Source organism: Bombus affinis, chromosome 6 (genome assembly GCF_024516045.1).
Source record: "Bombus affinis isolate iyBomAffi1 chromosome 6, iyBomAffi1.2, whole genome shotgun sequence".
Lineage (NCBI taxonomy): Eukaryota > Metazoa > Arthropoda > Insecta > Hymenoptera > Apidae > Bombus > Bombus affinis.
Window position 1 is genome coordinate 11,509,051 of NC_066349.1, and position 20,333 is coordinate 11,529,383.

A 20,333-nucleotide genomic window follows, 5' to 3' on the forward strand; every position below is an offset into this window, starting at 1 on the left:
TTTCTTTGTAGTCCATGATGTCTGTTCAATGTTTGAAGAGATAAATTATATTTGCAAGGATATTTATCTCCGAAGGTTTCTTCGATCTTCTTCAAATATTTCTTCTATTTAAATAAACGAAAAAATAGAAATTATAGTCAAGTAACGCTTAGTACTTTTGATACAAGTTTCGTGAATATAGTTGTAATATTAAGTACAATAAAATATTGATTTGGCAACTAAGTGATTGCGGATTTTGTCATTAAGTGGTACTGACAAAATCCGCAATCACTTGGTTGCCATCCCAATATATCGTATAATATCATTTTTGCACAATAGCATGGCAATATTATTCTCATTGTTCTTGTTATATTCAAACGATATACAAGCTTTCGAATTCCCATAATTTTGGCTTGAAAATCCTCCAATCACCTGCACCTCGATATCTGATAAATCTTCGATTTTTTTTTTTAATTCACGAGACATTCGATATTGGCACAACCGAGGAAGAAGTTAATGGTTAATTGGCTTATCCTCGCGTATAATTTTATTTGATAAGTTGTAGTTTAACTTCGATGTATACTAATTCAGAACGTGTTCGCTATCCTTTTTCGAGTTGCTGTTAAACCGGTGAATACTCTTTTTAATAGCACTTATGGCTTACGATTATAATCTTAAATGCTTTCGTTCATTTCCTGCAGATTTTGAGTTAGCAATTTCTTTTCACCTTTCTCTCTTCCTTATTTTAAGTTTCTCCGAGTTTCTCATCTTTTGTTCCCTTTGCATCCTTCTACACCTCTACAACCATTTCTTACCTACTTTCCAAACATACTCTGCGTACTTACACACGTAGCTTTATTCCGAAATGTAGCACAACTTCTATTCTCTGGTCGTTTAACTGTACATCTTTTGAAATGCTTCGCAAAAATGATTATCACGCATGTTACTTTATTTATCGGATGAACTTGAACCTATGTCTAGTTAGGTCTGGTTTAATTGATCTACGAAACAGACGTTGCACGTTATTTTCATGTGGAACCGTCCGATAAAAGGTCGATGGAAAATATTTTCAACAAAGAACAGGCTGCTAAAAAGCACTGCAAATGTTATACGATTATATTTCTGCTTGTTAAATGTCATATTATTATTATTATAATTCTTCCGGCTTAGGATGGCTTCCGGTTTACGCCATATTTACATCTACATTGTAAATTCAATTTCTCCTCGTTGAGTTCACGAAACCTTGACAAAACCTTATCCAAAAGAATAATAAAAAAATCTTCTTTTTATGAGAGTTTTGCTTCCTTCAACAGCCAGCTTGATGAAAAATGTATGAGATCTCGGAATAAAAAATCTTATCTTCGATATACCAAACATAGAAGATAAAATACAGTAGTATCCTCTGTTAATGTACGCAACTGAATTAATATCGATGTCGTTATTAATATCTGAACAATAACGATAATTCGTTGAATAAATGTAACGTCAATCTGATTTCCATATCGGCAAGTGTCCAACTTTGCCCACCCTTCGTTCGTCGATACGTATCTTTTCTAAATTTCTAATGAAACACTGGCTCGCTTCTATCCACGGCGCTGGCCGTGTTTGAATTTCGATAAAACCAGCTTATTACGATTGTGCACGTACGACGGTTTAGCTGTATCGGTGTGGTTGGAGCCAGCATTTTCTACCTAACATTTGCATTTATTTTTATCAAGAAAGCAGGCAATATCCCTTATCTCGATGTGAATCGAGCGTTCCTTTGTATTTACGACGTGGATGCTGAATCGGCGGATTTGCGAGACGCAAGGGAAGCCACTAATGATTTCCATCGTTTCTTTACGTGCATTCGTTGTAAGTAAGCTATAATAATACCGCCGCGAGAGACTCCTCGTCGCTAAGGTGCTGGAGAAAAGCGGTGGGGTCCAGACCTTTCCTTAACAGTACACACGCTCTTCAGTCTCTGTTTCTCTTCGCGGCAATTATTTGTCCGGCCATGTTCAACCGGCGGATCACTCTCCGTGTATAATCTCGCGTATTTCTATGAATACGTAGTCTGTCTTCGTACATCGAATATGTAACGTCATGATTTCTAAGATGTTCAAGTATTTGCAAAGTAGAAAAAAGTTTGAAGATCGGCGAGACCGATCGAGATCTTGTTATCGAAATTTCTTCTACGCGACGCTTAACTAAATATTCGTGGAAAGCTGAGCTAATGAAAATGGAATAAAACAATGGTAGAACGAAGGTATAAAAGGGAAGAGAAATCGACGGACAGGTTTTTATTTGTTGAGGTTACTAGGTGTATAAAGAGAGAAACGCGTGGATAAATTGCAAGGTAGAAAATATATTTTAATATTGAAGTGTAATAATAAGTAGGAGTACAGTTTGAGCTGGTCCAGATCCGCGCGCTAGCAGCGTTACCCTATAACTGAAACCCCCAAGCCAACGTCGTCTGTCTACTGTTTATGGTCTATCTTCGTCCCAGTCTTTTGTCTATTCGTTGTCGATGGCTTCAGTGCTTGAGAAAACTAAAAAGACCAGATGTAGAGTTTTGTTAGAAGTGGTGACCACTTCAACATTATTGAAAAATAATTCCACGTTATCAATAGGTTATCAAAATGTTTGGCACGTTTGCTATTGAAAATTCCCGGCGTTTCAGCCTTAATACGTCTATTTGCGTGTGATTTGATGAAAATTGCAGCAACGTACACCCACTCAATTACCAACACGCTGCTTACAAGTAATTGCTTATCTCATATTCTTTAACTCGCTATAATACCACACTGTCCGCTTCGCTCTCTCTGACCCATTTCACATATCATCGTATAGTACATTATTGGAATCGTCATATTATTATAATGCATTACCGCAACATTCTCGACACATCGACCCTTCCTCTTCATATTTTCCATTTTTAAAATATTTCTCGGCGAATATTCGAATCTCGAGTCGCGGTCTTGGTATTCGTCGGTTCTCAGAGATTCGTTGAACTCTCTCGTTAATACGCTTAACACGTTCGATGCGCAAGAATTTCTACGATTCGTGCGATTCCCCGAGGAAAAATATCGGCGATTATTTCTTTTTTACCTTTAAGCTTCAGCTTTTCAAAAATTCGAAGAGTCCTAGATCGACGGAACACGCGTTACATCGTTCGGAAATGTTGAAGAAAATTCCCTTCTCTTCGAGATATGTTCGACTCCACGTTGAACGTGTACGTATTTTGTAACGCTGTAACATCCCTTCAAAGTAAAACACGAGCTCCGAAAATCACGTTCTCTCCTCTAGGAGAAGATTCCCTGGCTGTCTGTACTTTCTACGCGCGCACGCTACCAGACAATTCAGAAATGGACATAATGGCAATTTCACATTATAATGTACGGCATTTTGCACGCCGAAATTACCAATATTACATACTTCACGTTACTTTAATTCGAAAACGGCGTGGTGAGAGCTAAACGAAGAAAAAAGAAAAGAAAAAGAAAGAGATTCTTCTAATCATTTTGCACAACGTATTAGTTTCTCTAATAACATTGTAAGATACGCTCTTCTTTGTAATAAATTTCTTTTTATTTGCATGAATTTTACGATCAATTCTCATTGACAGTTACAAGTAAATTTGTAATAAATGAAAAAGTAATTTTCCCAGCGATTTGTTTGCGATAAATATCCTGCTGCCTCCGTACAAATTTTCAAGATCAAAGAATCTTGAAAATGGCCATTTTTTGACCTCGTTCGGTTCATCGGAGAGCATCTCTCTAAGAATAAAACAAAATGTTGAGAAATTTAGGAAGAACAAGCGCAAAGATGAAAAGGTGTCTTTCCAAAATCTTCTTCAAAATCTTCATCCTCTTCGGATATGGCTAGATCCATCCATGAAATAATTCTGTGGAAATTCTGCCGATGTTTGGACTCGAGCAGATCCAAAGTACCAGGAGAGCTCGTTGCCACGCGAGAACAGCAACCAGCAACGCGTTCTCCTACTTGGCACCCGCATGCGTGTTCTATAATAGCTCGCAATCCGGTTTTACTTTCGTCAATTAATACGTAAACAAAATATTTGAAATTATTCGACTGGCTGGAGCGCAATTTTATTCCAATGAAAACGCCATTGTTAGCTTGTATTTCAATTTGATACTTTTTGGTAGTCGATGATGTGGAGCAGCGCGCTGCTGCAGTTTGCTGCTCCAAGTCTCCATTTTCGTCGATACAGTCTGCGTAATATCCAGGTGGCTGTTTCATTTGATACGCGCCATATGCATGCAAACGAAGATCTTGATGACTTGGCGTTGAGAAAAATTCCAATGGAGCAACCTCCGTGCGATGAAATTAAACTCGCCTTGTATCATACTTCGCGTTTTCTTCGCGTGTCAATCGAGATAAATAATTAACTCCGTTCCAATAGCGTACAATAGAACTCCATTTGTAATATCGTGGTCAACAGGGGATGTAGATAGCGATTTAAACGTGTTACCCGGTATATCAGTCACAAGCTATCTTAAAATCCTATAAAGCTAAAATAGACAACGCGCTAATTTCGATACTTTTATCCAAACAATCGAATCGATTTTTATATTCCCATGACGATTACCTCAACGGTGTGCCGACTTTTAACGATAAGTTGTTCGTCCGAAGAAGACGAAGATTAAGTGCAACGCGTGGGTAGGTTCGACCTACCCAGCAGTCGTTTGCTTTTTCTTTTGCTTTTTTTTTTTTTTTACAAACGTTGCTAACGTTTTCTGTCTACCCAGAGAGAAATTCAGCAAGAATATTTCCCCAGCAAGGAGGAGCCGAGAAATGGCCACTTTTTAACATCCTCTCTCGGCTAATGTAACAACAACATCTTGTTGTACAGCGCCAATGAAATTTCAAAATGCTTTATATAACGCGTACGGTATGGGCATACGAGTTTCCTATGGTAAGCGTTGGAATACTTTGGCGAGCCAGGGTATTTTCACGTGGAAAGTTGTTTCACGTGTCGCGTTTTTGGAAACCTACGCGCGGAGGCATTACCGGGGGCGGCCTACACCGTTCTCCGGAAACTTGTCCACCCACCTTCGACCTCGCCTCTTTGCATTCGCCACACCAACGACTCCGCTGGTGTCGCCAACTGAAACCTGTACCTAACACGGAACGTTTCTGACAGTCTTATCCGGTTATCTCCGCCGTTTCCTTCGTTGTATTCCGCGACCGTACACTTTGAGAATCCGTAGGAAAATTTGTGCTTCGTTACAACCGTGCGTCTTCTCTTCGATAGAAAGTGGCCGTAATGTAATTTGTATCGGGATACGTTCATAGAGACGTTAATGTAGACTAATGTAGCTGTAAGATTAATTTGACGAAGTGGTTGCAATTGGTAGCTACCGTATAATTTGGAAAAGGACGTTGTTAGCTTCTGCTTTTTCTTCTTCTTCTTCTCTTCTTTTTTTTTTAACGTCACGATAGTAGTGCAAAGTATCTAGAAATTATATCTATGTACAATGTTTAAGTTACTGAAAGTCGTAGGGGAAATTATAGACAATTTGAAACAGCTTTAACGATATTTTCCAAGCTCGTGATTATAGACGTTGGTGAGCGCGTTTCCTTCGAAATTGACAAGGTTAATGAAAATGTAAAATCTCACGCGTTTCTGGTATAATTAATTTTCCTACGTAGATATTACCAAATCGAAGCTGAAACAACTTCAACTGTATCTGTGTCCACTTATCAACTATATTCGTGACTATTCGATTATATTTCTCTTAACGTTTAATACGTCGATCGAAACAGAAAATTTCCTCCGGTTCGTATCTTTTTCGCCCTTTCATTTAAGCTACTCCGTTACGAACCGTAATTTTAAATATCTAGCAGAGATAGTAACGAACAGAATGTTCATTTCCAGAGCGACAGAATCATTTTTGTAATCGCATTTTTGTAAACGTACGGATATGAAATACAAAGCGCACGCATAATAATATCAATGTGATAGAAAAGCAAATAGGGAAAGCTGTTGTTGAAATAATCGGTTGTAAAAGATCGATAGACTCAAAGTCGTTGGAATAAAAGTGAGTTCGGCCATAAATGGCGATCACTGCCGTCACGAGCTGCTTGGGTCCCCCGCCCTTACCACCTGGCAAGCGGTTTCTGCAGAAGTCCTCGAAAAAATTGTCCTCCACTTATAGAAGCTTTCGCGATCCAGCCGTCGAATCCTGGATCCCTGGCGGTGTCCTCGACATGTCGAAGACGAAACTTCATCCACGACGAGAACGTAGCCCGGTGATTTGCCAGATAAGCAACGGCAATTTGTTCAGAAGCTGCTCCGAGGGCAACTTAAGTGCACGTAAAACCAGTGCACTATTATCCGCTACTCCTCTTGATAAGTGCATCCAGGCGATTTATGGCAGCTGGAAGAATCTCATGCATCGTAAGTGTGACGCTCTGTTCGCGAGACGTTGGGCGACTAGTCGCCATTCAAAATAGATCGAATAAATTACGCGATAAGCTGATCGCTCGCAACGTTATAACTGGAGCACCGGTTTTTATGGAAATTCATATTTTTACAGATATAATATAAGGTTAACACTAGAATAGTTAACACAAAGTTATTTCTACCAAAACTAGTGATAATGACTGGTTTTTAAAAAATACGTAATAATACGATATTTTTATATTTATTGATTTATTACTTTCTTACGGAAGGAATTCCATGTTATGTAGTACATTTTTGGTATTATTAACGATGATCCCTAAAATGATCGCTAAACGGGGGTTGACACATTTATAAAATCGTAGAACCAGTCATTTTCACTGGTGTGGTATTTTTAGCGTTAGCATCTAGCGATCCAGCGATCGATCCGCGATTTTCCTGATAACTGATATCGTCGTATCGAACGATACGCGGTACAAATTTTAAAAACGTGTGGTAAGTTGTACGAAACGAGGAAACTGGTTAATTGGGGTTCGATAAACAGATTGCAGGACCCTTTTACACTTTGACGAGTACCAGTCATTTTGACTGGTATTGGTATAAGTAGTCTTAATATAAAATTATTTTAAATTTGAATACGTAAAGAACAAAATAAAATTCATTATATTATTCTTTTAGTTATCGTTGCGAAAGTCATTACATCATTGTGGAAAAAAATATAACACGAAGTAGGAATTTTATAATAAAATTGTAAAACCGGTCAATTTGACTGGCGTGGTAGTTCTAGTGTTAACACTAAAATTGAAATTTAATTAAATTTAATTAAAAATCGTACATTCGTTGTTATCTCGTTCAATCAATTTCTCAATTTTTCTTCAATTTGAATATCTTTAGAATTAAAGACAGAGAATGCGATTGCATAGGTGAAACTTGTTGCCTGTCTTTCGAATCGGAAGTTAGGCCAGCTATTTATAGAGTAGCAGACCTGCGAACAGAGAACACGTTATGTATTTAATTATATTGCTTATCCGTGCATTTGGAGAAAATAAAAAGTCGATAATTTCTTATGCAGTAAGCATTGCCCTTAGAATATCGCGCAGGTACTTAGCTATCGAGTTTTCTAACTTAACTTTAATGGGCCACTCGAACTTCTTTCAGATCCATATGTTCGATATTTTCCGATCGTAAAGCGAGATGGGTCACCCTTTGCTTAATTGTATGGACGAGAGATTGCGTCATTGATGGAAAGCGTGGAAATCAATTTGTTCCGCTCGATTGTATTGAAATTGTGGAATTTCAAATTACAACGTGTTGCACCGTTTCTAAGCACATTCATGCGAGTTCGATGGTATAAATCGAACCATGTGAATATCAATATCTAACGTGAAACACACGATCGTATAATAATATAGTCGATATAATCGTATATTTTCTTTTTTATTTGGTGAACTTTTTACAGTCAATTCTCATTGAGAATTATAAGTCAATTATTTTGGCGTGCTACTGTAACTTGGATTATAAGAGTTTATAGTATGTTTGACTCTAGTTGAATCTAATGCTTAAATCTAAAGGGTATTGTCCTTTTAATCTGCGGATCTGATCCGTCGTGTCAAGTAATTGGGTAACTAATGGGTTTTGGTGGTTGTTAACTATGTTACTGAATTTCGATATTTCTTCCTTAACTGTGGGTATCATAAGGTCGCGATGTATTGTTAATTACATACGTATATTTGAAATAATATTTGAAACGATTTTGAGATCAGTTTTTTTCGTACAACAAAAATCATATTTCATGTTGTACGGCATTCGTATTTATATTTTTATAAAATTCGTATTTCGTTTCGTATTAAAATTTTTCGTATTAAATTTTTAGTCAGTTTCAGAGGTTCTTTTGTAAAATTCATTTTTACCCTGCTCATATTGTAACATACTGTCTCGCTTCGCGGGCATTAAGACATTTATTAATTTGTTGGTATAAAGCTTTCGGAATAATCTTACGGAATAATTTATTAGTCGTAATGTTAGTAGTATTTGCAAGTGGACAAGTTACAAGTTACGAGTCACGGACCTCCTTATTTTTATTATTATCGTATGTGACTTTATTTGTTTCACTATCGAACTTCTTGCTGTCGTGCAAGATAGTTTATTCACCAGTTAGCTGTTTCTGACGAGTATACTCGTCACGAAAAAATGGCGATACTTTGTGGTTACGACGGCATTAAAGTTCAGAAATAAAACAGTCGTTTCGTTACAGCTTAATTCTATGTTACAACAGCCACGTATACTCTGTGTCTGACGAATATACTCGTCGTCGCTTACCTTTTGCGTCGCATTTTAGGTACACGCTTTTCAAAGTTTCCAAACAGTTCGCAACAGCTAATTGGTTAATACTCGACAAGTCGTAATTTGTAATTCGTAAAGCTTCGCTAATAATATCAGTTTAGCTGTGCAAAATGGCCAAGGTATTTCCATATTTATGAACAGATAAATATAGAATCTAAAGAAAAAAGAAATGGCTTCTACCGGGGACAAAAGTTGTCGTTAAAAAATGAATCGGGTTGTGTCATACGCGAAGAGGTTCTATTATCAAACGTTACAACTATCTAGTGTTTTATTTACAACTTTATGTAGAAAATGAAACGTTGAAATGATGTCATTAAACCTGTGAATAATTCCATCAAGGGCAGAATAATGGTTTACGTATATGTATATCGATGCTGAAGATGCAAATGGCATATAAATTGCATCGGGAATACAATCTGTTGTAATTAATTCCAGAAACCTGTTCCGTTTCTTTGCCAGCGGTTTCTATAGTTTTATCCTTTTAATGGTATTCAACGTTCAGCCGTCTCGTTTGTACCTATCTAGCCACGCTTCTCTAAAAATAACGACACGATGCAGACAAGAACAAATGGCTCGGAATAACAGAGAAACGAATTTAGTTCTCGAAACAGTAACATACTACACCTGTTGGATATTTTCGTCACGGTTGATATTTGCGCTTACAGAACCAGACGGATGCAAGTGGTATTTTTGAAACTTTTCGATTTGGAACAAAGAGGATTAAATTAGAATTGGTTAAATCGTTAGATATAAATGTTTGTGAATAATTCGAATGATCCAACGTTGTGTGAAAGTATCATCTGAAGGCTAGAGAAATTGGCCATAGTCAATTAAGCGAGAAATATTGAAAGTAGTGCCATTGTAACGTCATCACGATGTTAGCTTCCGTATATTCGATAATTTATAAATAAAAAAGAAATGAATTTCGTTGGAGATTTTCGTATACGCTTCTTACCATATGTCAAACATGAAATATAAGTTCATTCTCATGGAGACATTACGTGGAATTCTTTTAACACGTTTGAATTCCAAACTCGATATCAGAAAAATGCCACTGGGTCCTTTTGCTTCTAAGTGCCTCGTTTGTCAGTTTATCTTCAACATATTTCACTCTGTTATATTGCATCTATATTTTATCTTTCATTTATTTTATACGACATTTCCAGTCTACGATATGTACGTACGTACTTAATGTACGATATTAACCGAGATACAGCTATTGTTCTTAAAAAAAACGCGATCCGAAGGTTTATTACAGTCTACAATTTCTGTAGTTATCACTCAGGCTGTTCGATGCAAACCACGAACACCTACCAGTACAGAAATTAGCCAATGCCTTCGATTCAAATCCGAAATAGACGTAGAAACGTAGAAAGAGATCTAGAAATAGTCTTGGAAATAAATGGAAATTGATATTCTTCTGGAAAACGTTAAACAAAAATTAGGACGTATATGAATCAGGGATGATAGTTCGCGCTGATGATAATAATCCAAGAGATGTTTGAAGAATAATATACTCAAACGCTGTTTAGAAAAGTTGGTTAAATAATATAATTTTCTATCGATAATTCGTAATATATCCGTAAACAATTTTAAAATTAATTTAAAAACCCAATTTACTATTACTCTATTTGGCTGGATACAGCTTAAACTAATAAATCTATACATTATAAATATATATATATTTTTTTATCCGGTAGAATATTACAATTCTCACAGAAAATAATATTTTATCGTACATATTTACAAAATTTCTGAACGCCAAGCGCGAAGAAATAATAAAGAAAGGCACGAGGATGATACTCGAGTGTGAATGGCCCGTTGCTGTAAAAACATGGCAACGAGCGTGCCATCTACCCGCACTAATGCCCTCTTAACACACTTATCACCCCGATACCTATTTTGGGTCCACCTGAGGGTCTTTCGAGACGAACAGGTTAAGGCTTTGATCGAACGCAGGGTTATGCAGCAACGCTTTAAGGCTTAAGTAAAGCAAGCGCAAAGAGACCATCTCGCTTAACAGGCATGGGGGTCCCACAGTATTATAACCTAACTTTCGAGACCACTCAACATGGCGACTATAACGGTCGAGCTTAACGAGCGGGATTAGAACAATAGTCATAGCCGACAGTTTACAGGCCCATAAACCACTATGAAGACGATATTACGTTGAATAATTGATTTTCCTATATAAATGTCTCTATTGTCTCCTATGGAAGGAATGCTGTGCTTCTATATTCCTACAAATACCCAGATATTTTCTTTCTTTTTCTTTCTCTTTTTTTATATCAGTCAATGATTGGACTGTGGATACTCGTGCATTTTTATGTTTTTACGAGCACAGCTAAACAATGTGAAACATAAACGGTATTTGGTTTCATCCACCATATTGTAACGAATATTCTACTCTGGATATTTTATATGCTTTCATGTATTATGCGTATCCCGTGCATTTTGAAATCTTTAAATTTCCTATAAAAACCACGATCTATTATATAATAAATTGTTATAGTGGTTAGAAACAATCGAACAATTAATTAGAAAATTAAGAAAAAGATATAATGCTTTTTAAATATTTAAATTATTTTATAAATATTTCAGCCGTTACGTTAGCGTTTCGAAATTTTACCTCGTTGGAAAAATTTCAGCCATTTTTGGTGGATTAAAATTTTTGCAATTATTCTTCGTAAAAGAGGTACGATTTAGCGGCAGAAAATTTACTTCCAAAATAGATTTTACGCGTCGCTTTAATAGATTCTACATATATTTTAATATCAGTCGCCTTTGTATATTTTATTTTGTTACGTCGTATTGGATTTGTGAGAAAAATAGAAAAGTGTTTAATCTTAAACTTCTGCACAGTAGTGTACACAACTAACCAGTTGCCAAGCCACGAGTTAGGACAACAGGCCAAGACCAACCTAGTTCCACAGGTCTGTCGACAACGATTACCACCGGATAGGTGGTTTTCTACTACGATTTCATCGGTCGATGTCGACTCTACTGACGCCATCGCATTGCTTCATTCGAACTGGTTTTATGCAATAAGTTACGATTGTTCCCATGTTTAGTTACGGAACATACTTTGCATATTTGTGAAACGGTTAGTTCCAATGAAACAGGGAGGAGTCTATTTAGGTTTTTTCTCGCGTAACAGATCGAAGATCTTCACGCTACTTCGATCCACCTTTGAATCCACTGTTCCATCCACGATCGATAAAAAGATCGAGTCATCGTTGCGTTTATCATTTTACAAAGTTTTTGAAATATACATATTTGTTTAAATATCTCAGTTGTAATGTCTTGTAAAAAGATGAGTATATAACAATATAAAATTAAATACACAGGTATATAAATGGTAAATTAATAACAGGTAAATAAATAAAACACAGGTATTGTAATATTGCGTTAAAAAATAAGTGAAGGTATCGATAAAAAAGACAATTTTGTTTAAGATGGAAAGAAATGTCTTTTACACGAAATTAGAATTTTTCTCCGAGAATCGATGTAGATGTGTGGAATTCGTTGCTTGTTTTTTAAATTTAGACGCCTTCTCCAAATTTCCTCGTTCGATAAACCTTCTAAAAATAAAACTGCACAATGTTCAGTGAATCGTTCGAGAAGAGATCGATATTCATACAATTTTTTTTTTTTTTTTTTTATTTAATTTATACTTTACAATTTGTTCAGCTGGACATTCGGTAAATCTTTCTAGCTATTTATACATGAATGTAGAATTTATCAAAACTCATCTGTTGAAAAATAATTATACAGAGTATTCTAGCGAAATGAGATCGCTTAAATATCTGTCTTACGTACTGTTGCACGGAACAGCTTCTCAAAAGAAAGTTGCACCGTCTCAAAAGGCACGTGTCCTTTTCAATTTTTTCTCAAGTTAAAGTCATCGGTATTTTTTAAAACAGATAAACACAGACAAACACGAGAGCATCATTTTTCGTCTTTCCTTGTCTTTTGTACGCCAACTGTGACAAAATTAAGATTGAAATATGTTTTAAACCAATCATTTCTTCCAAACACAAATACCTCGGTACTTTTGTATATAGAATAAAAAAACACGTTATTCGATGGATGAAAAGAATATAGCATTCCATTTAAAAACATACAGACGACGTTGGAATCTCGTGAAAAAGAAAGGATCTTGGAAAAAGATTCTTTTTACTATGTACTAACTTGGGATAGCGTAACTTTGTCTAAAGGAGTTTTCTTATACAGTCGTAAATCAGGCAGATATCTAGGTGATCCCATTTAGCTGGGATATCCTGTATAGTATCATATTTCCAATCTCCAAGAATAAAAATATACGATATCGTTAGAAACGACGAATCGATCACATAAAACATTCTGCACATCTATGATCTAGCAGAAAAAGAAGAAGAATCATCGGAACACTTGTCACGCTCTTTGTCATATCGTGGTGCGTGTGAATCCTTTGAGATTGGTCGGACATTGTTGTACAGAATGTGAAAGAAACTCGCGCATGCTGAAAATAAACACGTGTTTTTATGTCGAGGGGCTGTTTCGAATGGCGCACTTGTGAGAGCTGTTTGTTTTAAAAGAGAGCAAGGATCTATTTCTGGTTTCTTCTTTCATTCCACGTTTTTTTCACCTCGGCACTTGCCTTCGCTTGTTTAACTCTCTTCTACATACTTCCATACACAAATTTACCTTCCACCAACATCGAGTGTATATATATCAAATAGTAATATTTCTTGCGTCATACGTAATTTATCGTTTTATTTAACGACGTGAATCGTACGTGCATGCGTATGAAACAGTTACCAAACTAGACAAACACGTGGCAAGGAGTCGTCGTTTTTCCCAGGCGCTGCACGGGCATATTCGGTGTTTGTGTACGTTATCAGTGATAGCAAGTTTATCAATGACAAGATGCGCGAGAGTTTACTTTACAATGCAGATGTTGCGATGCACACGGGGTCAGAAAGTTTTCATATAACGCGTTATCTATCCATCCAACTTACTTGATACCGCGATTTTCGGCGTGTTATAAAACTATTTATTATACGAGGAATTATTATTAGAGTGGTATCTAGGTACGAAATGTACGAATACTATAGTAATACTTTATGAGACTCGTGATATCTAATTTCTCATTTTTTATCTCCTTTATTAAATGTCCTCTTTTGAGAACCTCTTTTGAGAAGTTGAAGCGAATCTTGTGGATTTCGATACGATCATAGGCAATCGCTGAATGAAGCGTGAGAATGAGTAAGTCGGAGGAGCGTTTTATCTTGAGTCTTCTTGGTAAGTTCGTGCAGCAGCTTTTAGCTAGTAGGTTCGTGTGGCTGTTTATTGTTATTTGTGCTTTGGTGTGCCTAATTCCTTCTTCGACCATGGGAATTTTTAAGGTTTTCTTTGTACAGTAGTTTTTTAAATAAGAACCACGTTGCGTTGGAGATATTCCAATATTTTGATGTTTAACTTTTGACTGCCATGGCCCAGATTCCTCAATCCATTCGTATATGTCGAATAATGATTTTATATATCAATAATTTGTTATTTCTGCAAATGAAATTTGCATTTTCTCGTTCTAAGCCGATACGTCGAGATTCCGGTAATTTATTTGTGTTTCTTCCAGTTTAATTCCAAGTCCAAAGCGATTTTCTATCTAGATCCCATCTTTTAGACGCACCTAAATCTTGATCCAATTATTTTACTAAAATTTCCCTACAGTTCTTCTCATTTTTATCTTTCTCTATTTTCCTCTTTTTATAAATTATCATTCGTTGAAGAATTAATCGTTCCTCGTATCCAGACTGTTTTATTATTGTTTACACCTCGTTCCTTCCTAGGTTACTTGATTCTTGAGGTTTTTAAAGTACTCTTGTACCTAATTCCTCAAGACTTTGTGACACCATCACGCGCCTCAATACTCCAACGCTATTTGTACTGTGCTTGCCACGTTTAATCGTTTGCTGATTATTGGAAATAGATTTTTACGCTCTACTAGCCATCTTCTGTACTTGTTTCCCCATTGTCCTCATTTACTGTCATGCAACCACCTTGTGTCTTAGCTCTTTCCTGTCCCTCCGTGTTGTAAATACATCAATAATTTACATGCTACTATAAATTAGAAAATTATGTAACAATTATCCAAGTAATTAATACGCCTTTCCCTTACCTTATTTTATTTTATTCTATTTTATTTTATTTTATTCTATTGTATTTTATTTTATTTTAGATTCATTAGTCTCGTATATATGAAATGATGTAACACTGGCATCTATATTGTTTACATATCATTAGTGAAATTCATTCCAGTAATAATTAGACCAATTGATACACATGTTCCTTCTTCGCTTACGTTATTGCTTGTACGCGTCTTGTGTACTCAATTAACTATTAACGATATTTAATCAAGATATGAATTTCTCGTAATCCTATTATCACATATTTCGACAGTTATACAAAGCGTATGAGTGGTACATTCGAGATCTAAATAAATAGACTTCTAACCGAACGTTACAGCTAAGCTAACACTCGAAATACTTCTTCTTCGTTCTGCTTTTCCTTCGGTAAATTCCATCAAAATTTACAGCTTCGTAGGAACTGCATCTTCGTTTCATCGGATTTTTCTATTTTAAACGATCCTTCGATGATCTTACTTTCCTTACAATTCGACTCGACTTTCTAAACTTCTACGTATTATTGTTGAAAAAATTCTCATCTCTTTGTGGTAAATTTTCTGAAATTTTTAAATCGCTTACCACCTTTCTTTATCTGAACATTTTCCTGATTTCTGCCGGAGTTTTATTTCTATGGAGATACAATAGCTCTTTTTAAAAGCGCAGTACCGTTGCCAATGCAGCCAATTCTTATCTGGTACGTGTCCATATAACCTTCCTCGCTATCTCTCCTCGTGTGCATATGAATTCAACCTCTGCTTCGCATATTTCCACACAGAAACATATCTTTATGTAGCATAGAAAAAAAAAATCTATGACTAATATTAACAAGAATATTTTCATTCATATTAATAAGAATATTTACCATCGTTCCATTTGCACGAATATCATATTATTATATTGCATTATATTTGTATTTTTAATTTCGTCATTCGATCCTATACGTCTCAATGATTCGTTCCCAGCACACCTTAATCTCGAGTCATTTTCAATTCGATAGCGTTTCTTCTTCGTTCGAAAATTTCTCGAGTTTGAGAAAAATAAAAATACAATATACGCGATCTTCTCGTTCAACTTTTACTGTATTACGTTATATTCTATTTCTATGTTTTGTTATTTATTCTATCTCTTAAAACGTTAAAAGTACGTCTTTCGATCGAAGCGAAAGCTATCTTGAGGCATAAAGAATTCAGAAATCACAGCAGGTCAAACACGTATTTATTTGCGTGCATTAAAATGTAATTTAGATTGAAATAACTTGAGCAGCGTGACTTATCGCTGAAGCAACGTTGCTGACAATACCAAGTCGATTCGAACTTTGATCGAGCAGAATAGAACGTTTTAAACAAATGAATCGTTCGATTTGGAATCACCCGATATGCTGTATCAGCGTGTACCATACAGTGTCGGTAACAAAACATTTCAAGATTAATCGAACTTCCTACGCCGGCTGTGCGCACAGTATTACGCTCGATTCAGCTTTCGATCGATCGTCGAGGGTAATTAGCGAAATTAATTAAGAAGCTGGATAAGATCAGCGTGATGAGCATTAGCTTTATGACACGGAATAACATCTTACGTATCAAATGACACGTGTTGAATGCGAGTCACGGAAACGCCCACACTCTCTCTAGCTCTTTAATAGATTTAATTCCGCAGAGATCTCCCACAATTTATCCGCATGCTTTATCAACTTACCTACACTTACGTCCAACTATTGTACCAGCAATTTTATTAGCGTTGGATGTTTCCACAAAAGACGCATGCTTGGCCATCTATTCGCAGTTAATTATAATTTTATTTATGAATTAGCGTTAACCCTTCGAGTACTAAATCCTCGTCCGTACGTGTCTTACAGCTTGTGCAACCTCCAGCTTCGCAAGAACAGCACTAGACAGATAAATCTGTATCGATTCGAGCGTCTGTGCTTGAGAATGGATTTGGTTTAGACCAATGTTTTAACAGTCGACCACTCTGATTACGTAGTTATCCGTTCCATTGTGTTACGACAATTATAATATTAATTTTTCTCCTTATGTTACGTAAAGAAACTATTTTTTATTTATGTAATAATTTATATTTATTGTATTTATATATACTTTGTAGTAGGTTTTAATTGTATAGTTAATGTATTCGCGTTTGGACGTGTACAATAATAAGCATCTCGTAGTAATCTTGACATAGATCGCACTAATTTTGCAGTGAAATTTTGTAATTTTCATTTCGATAGAAATGATCCTTTTTATAAAATGTAACTGGAAATGTAGGAAATATTCTCGGTTTTTATAAACGCAACGTGTTCTTCGTTCTCAGAAACTGAGATACATTTTGATTCAATAATTCTTCCGCAATTGCTCTTAAGAAGCCAATAAATTTGTAATATCAGTTCTATTACTAGCGACTTCATCGTTTCGTTTCCTACGTAAATTATTAGTTGCCTTGATAATATTATTTTGCAGCTAGCTTTCCTCGATTCTTCCTCACGTTCGCGTCTCTTCAGATATCTTCTTTTTGTTTTCTGAAATACTTGATTCATAAAAATCGTGGAATACGAAAAAAGAAAACGATAACATTATATCGGATATCAAAGCCAAATATTAAACAACTATCTAGTATTTACCTGACTGTGCTGGGTGTTTGGCCTTATTGTATGTATGTATGTGCGTTTGTTTGTATCTCATAACTTAAATACTGCTTAACTGATTCGTGTCTGTCGTGGGAGTCTGTTGTAAGCTATGTGTCCTATTGAAAGAAACAAAATGATGGAAGATATAGGATGCAAAAAAAGGTTGATGTGCCTAAATCGCTAAATTCAGCAAAGGAACGTCTCTCTTTTTTTTTTTTTTTTTTTATTATACTGAATTTACCTATAAGATATTTTTAATTGTTAATCATGATTGGGATAATTTTTTGAACGTTACATTTATCTGGAAATTCGGTAACTACATCGGTTATTCAAAAATAAAAAATATCTGAACGTGTACCTGATATTTCCGAGTCAAATACGTACATCTTGTCGTTCTTTATATTTTTATTTATTTTTTTGTTGTTTTTGTATCGCGTAGCAGAGTATCATTTCCTCAATATTTATTTTATTAACAACATCTATCGAAATATAACATTCGTTTTCTGTCGTACAGATCCAGCAGAGTTGGACAATTCTTTGTTAATGTAATTTCTTTTCGAAAAATAATTGCACATCTTCTTAATACAAACTGAAGCTTATAATACAGCAGGAAGATTCACGTAATAGATTTTGCATTCTATAGGTGTATCGCGTACCTGATCTTATTCGTCGTGGAATAATATTCTGCATCATTGGGCTCGCTGTATGAATTGACGCTTGTGTCATCTAAGTTCAGATTACCGTCATGAATTATAAGTAGGAATCATAGCAGGAAGCATTCGCGCAGTAAGCATCCGTTGTGTAAGCTATGTGCACCGTAAGAAAGACCTTGGTGGAACTTATCTTCAAGCTGGCACATTCGCTTTGTATCTTTATCCTGGACAAACACTTTGCATATATGTATGTTTCTGCAGATGTTTCTGCAAAATTACCTTCAGAAAATATACCTAGCAATTATTATTCTGAGAAATACCCAAGTCAACTTATATTTGTCATATATCTTCGATATTCTAGTATTGCCATTTCTTGAGGAATTTACTGAAAAAGTTCGTACATAATCTTTCTTTGCTTTGTAATCAAATATAATTAATATTATTATCTTGTAGTATTAATTCAATAATAATAATATTGATATTTTTCTACATCTTCCATGGGCATACAATACTTACCGACCTCTTTACGTTTAATATTTTTACTACTTCCAGTGTTTCAAAAGATTTCTATTCTCTGATGTTTTAAGACAAACGTCGAGAAGGTTTGGAAATGCATAGAAATCACGTGCTTCTGAAACCTCATCGATGGTAAACTTCGTTAGAATTTTTCTCCATGGAGGAGAAGAAGAGGAGCACCAGAAAGTAGATTCTTTGGTCTCCTTGCGCTTTCAGGTTTCTGTATTTACAGAAACGCTAACGAATTTACACAGTTAGTTGACTTTGACCTCCTCTTCTCTTTTACTCGGCTTTTTATCTTCGTTCTTCTCGCCCTCTGTATTTTCCGTGTTACGGCTTCCATCACGCCTACACGTGTCTCCTCTGTACACCTAAATTCCTAGAATGATCCAACGGAATGACATTAATTACTTCACCAAACACCTATTTCCTTTTAAGGCGTACGTACCATCGAGCCGTTACTTTTTGCCTTGCTCGTTTCGCGTTTTCACAGCTTTTAATCTTCTTGGGACGCGCTAAGTTTGCCAAGAAATTAGCTAGTTGTTTTACTTTAACAAAAATGACCTTCCTCCAGGAGTTAAAAAGATTTTTACGAATAACTGTATTCAGTAGCAAGTGTATGAGTTACGAATGGACTGCGGATGTTCATAATCTTCAAGTAGTTTTTCCTTTTTCTATTTACAAACTAAATAAAAATTTCATAATAGCCATCTTCGCGATGGTCTCGTTAACTCTCTTAGAGAGGAAACAAATTGAAGTTACGTACTTTATTGTTCAAGCTATTAAATTCTTAAATCAGTTGGCACCCTGTTGGCTACCCTGTAAATAGGGAAAGTCCCTATACCAGATTCGATCCTGTACGCTCCTCACTGTACCTGAAAATTCGTGTAATACTATATATGAAACAGAAAAGTACAGTAATAGGGGAGAGTAACAGAGGAGATAGCAACTATAGTTGCACGCAAAAGTATTTGTACGTTTGCCATAGAAAACTTTTATGTCCATATTGCACGTGTTATATAAAATATTTTGAAATTTCATTAGCGCTGTAACGAAGGTCGACTGCCATGATCGTATTGGTAAAGTTTAAACAGACCTGGAAATATACATTAGAAACTACAAAATATTTAATGCAGGTATATATTTCACAGACATCAGAGAAGTATTTGAGCAGTCAATTATTCATTGTATGAACAGTTTTAAGTATTCTGTGTGGCCATCTTTAACACGTATTATATGTTTAAAATGGCTATTCATACAATGTATTAATTCTTTACTAAATATATATTTGTAGTGAGTTGCTCAGATTAAGTTTCTTCCCAATTTATTGGAAGATAACCTAAATCATATTAATCCCTAGACCAGGAAGGCCAACAGGGGAAATAACTTCCTACATGCCAATAAGCTTACTGTAACTTCTATATGAATTTTGCGATTGATCTCAAATCTGACCGATATAATGGAAACAATCATGTCTGATTAAGGTACTGAAGAAATTCAAGATGTTCTATGTAACACATGCAATATAAATGTACAAGTTTTCTATGGTAAGCGTTTAAGTATTTTCATTAGGCACTGTATAGAGACGGAAGTACGTGCATGTAGGAATAGATACTAAATATAGGAATGCAGAAAGAACGTTAGAC

At 35.6% G+C, this 20,333-nt stretch overlaps 1 protein-coding gene across 3 annotated transcripts in view; it reads left to right on the top strand.

Moving 5' to 3' along the window:
- The window catches only part of LOC126917542 (caskin-1), a 51,444-nt gene that overhangs the window by 15,715 nt on the left and 15,396 nt on the right, over positions 1–20,333 (top strand). Inside the window, exon 1 of one of the 3 annotated variants that reach the window (XM_050724487.1) lies at positions 12,475–14,011. The exons of the other annotated variants lie outside the window; for them this stretch is intronic. Coding sequence (XP_050580444.1) covers positions 13,972–14,011 — 40 coding nt within the window. The 5' untranslated portion in view covers positions 12,475–13,971. Of the gene's footprint in view, positions 1–12,474; positions 14,012–20,333 lie in introns of those variants that run through there. 3 annotated transcript variants of the gene reach the window in all.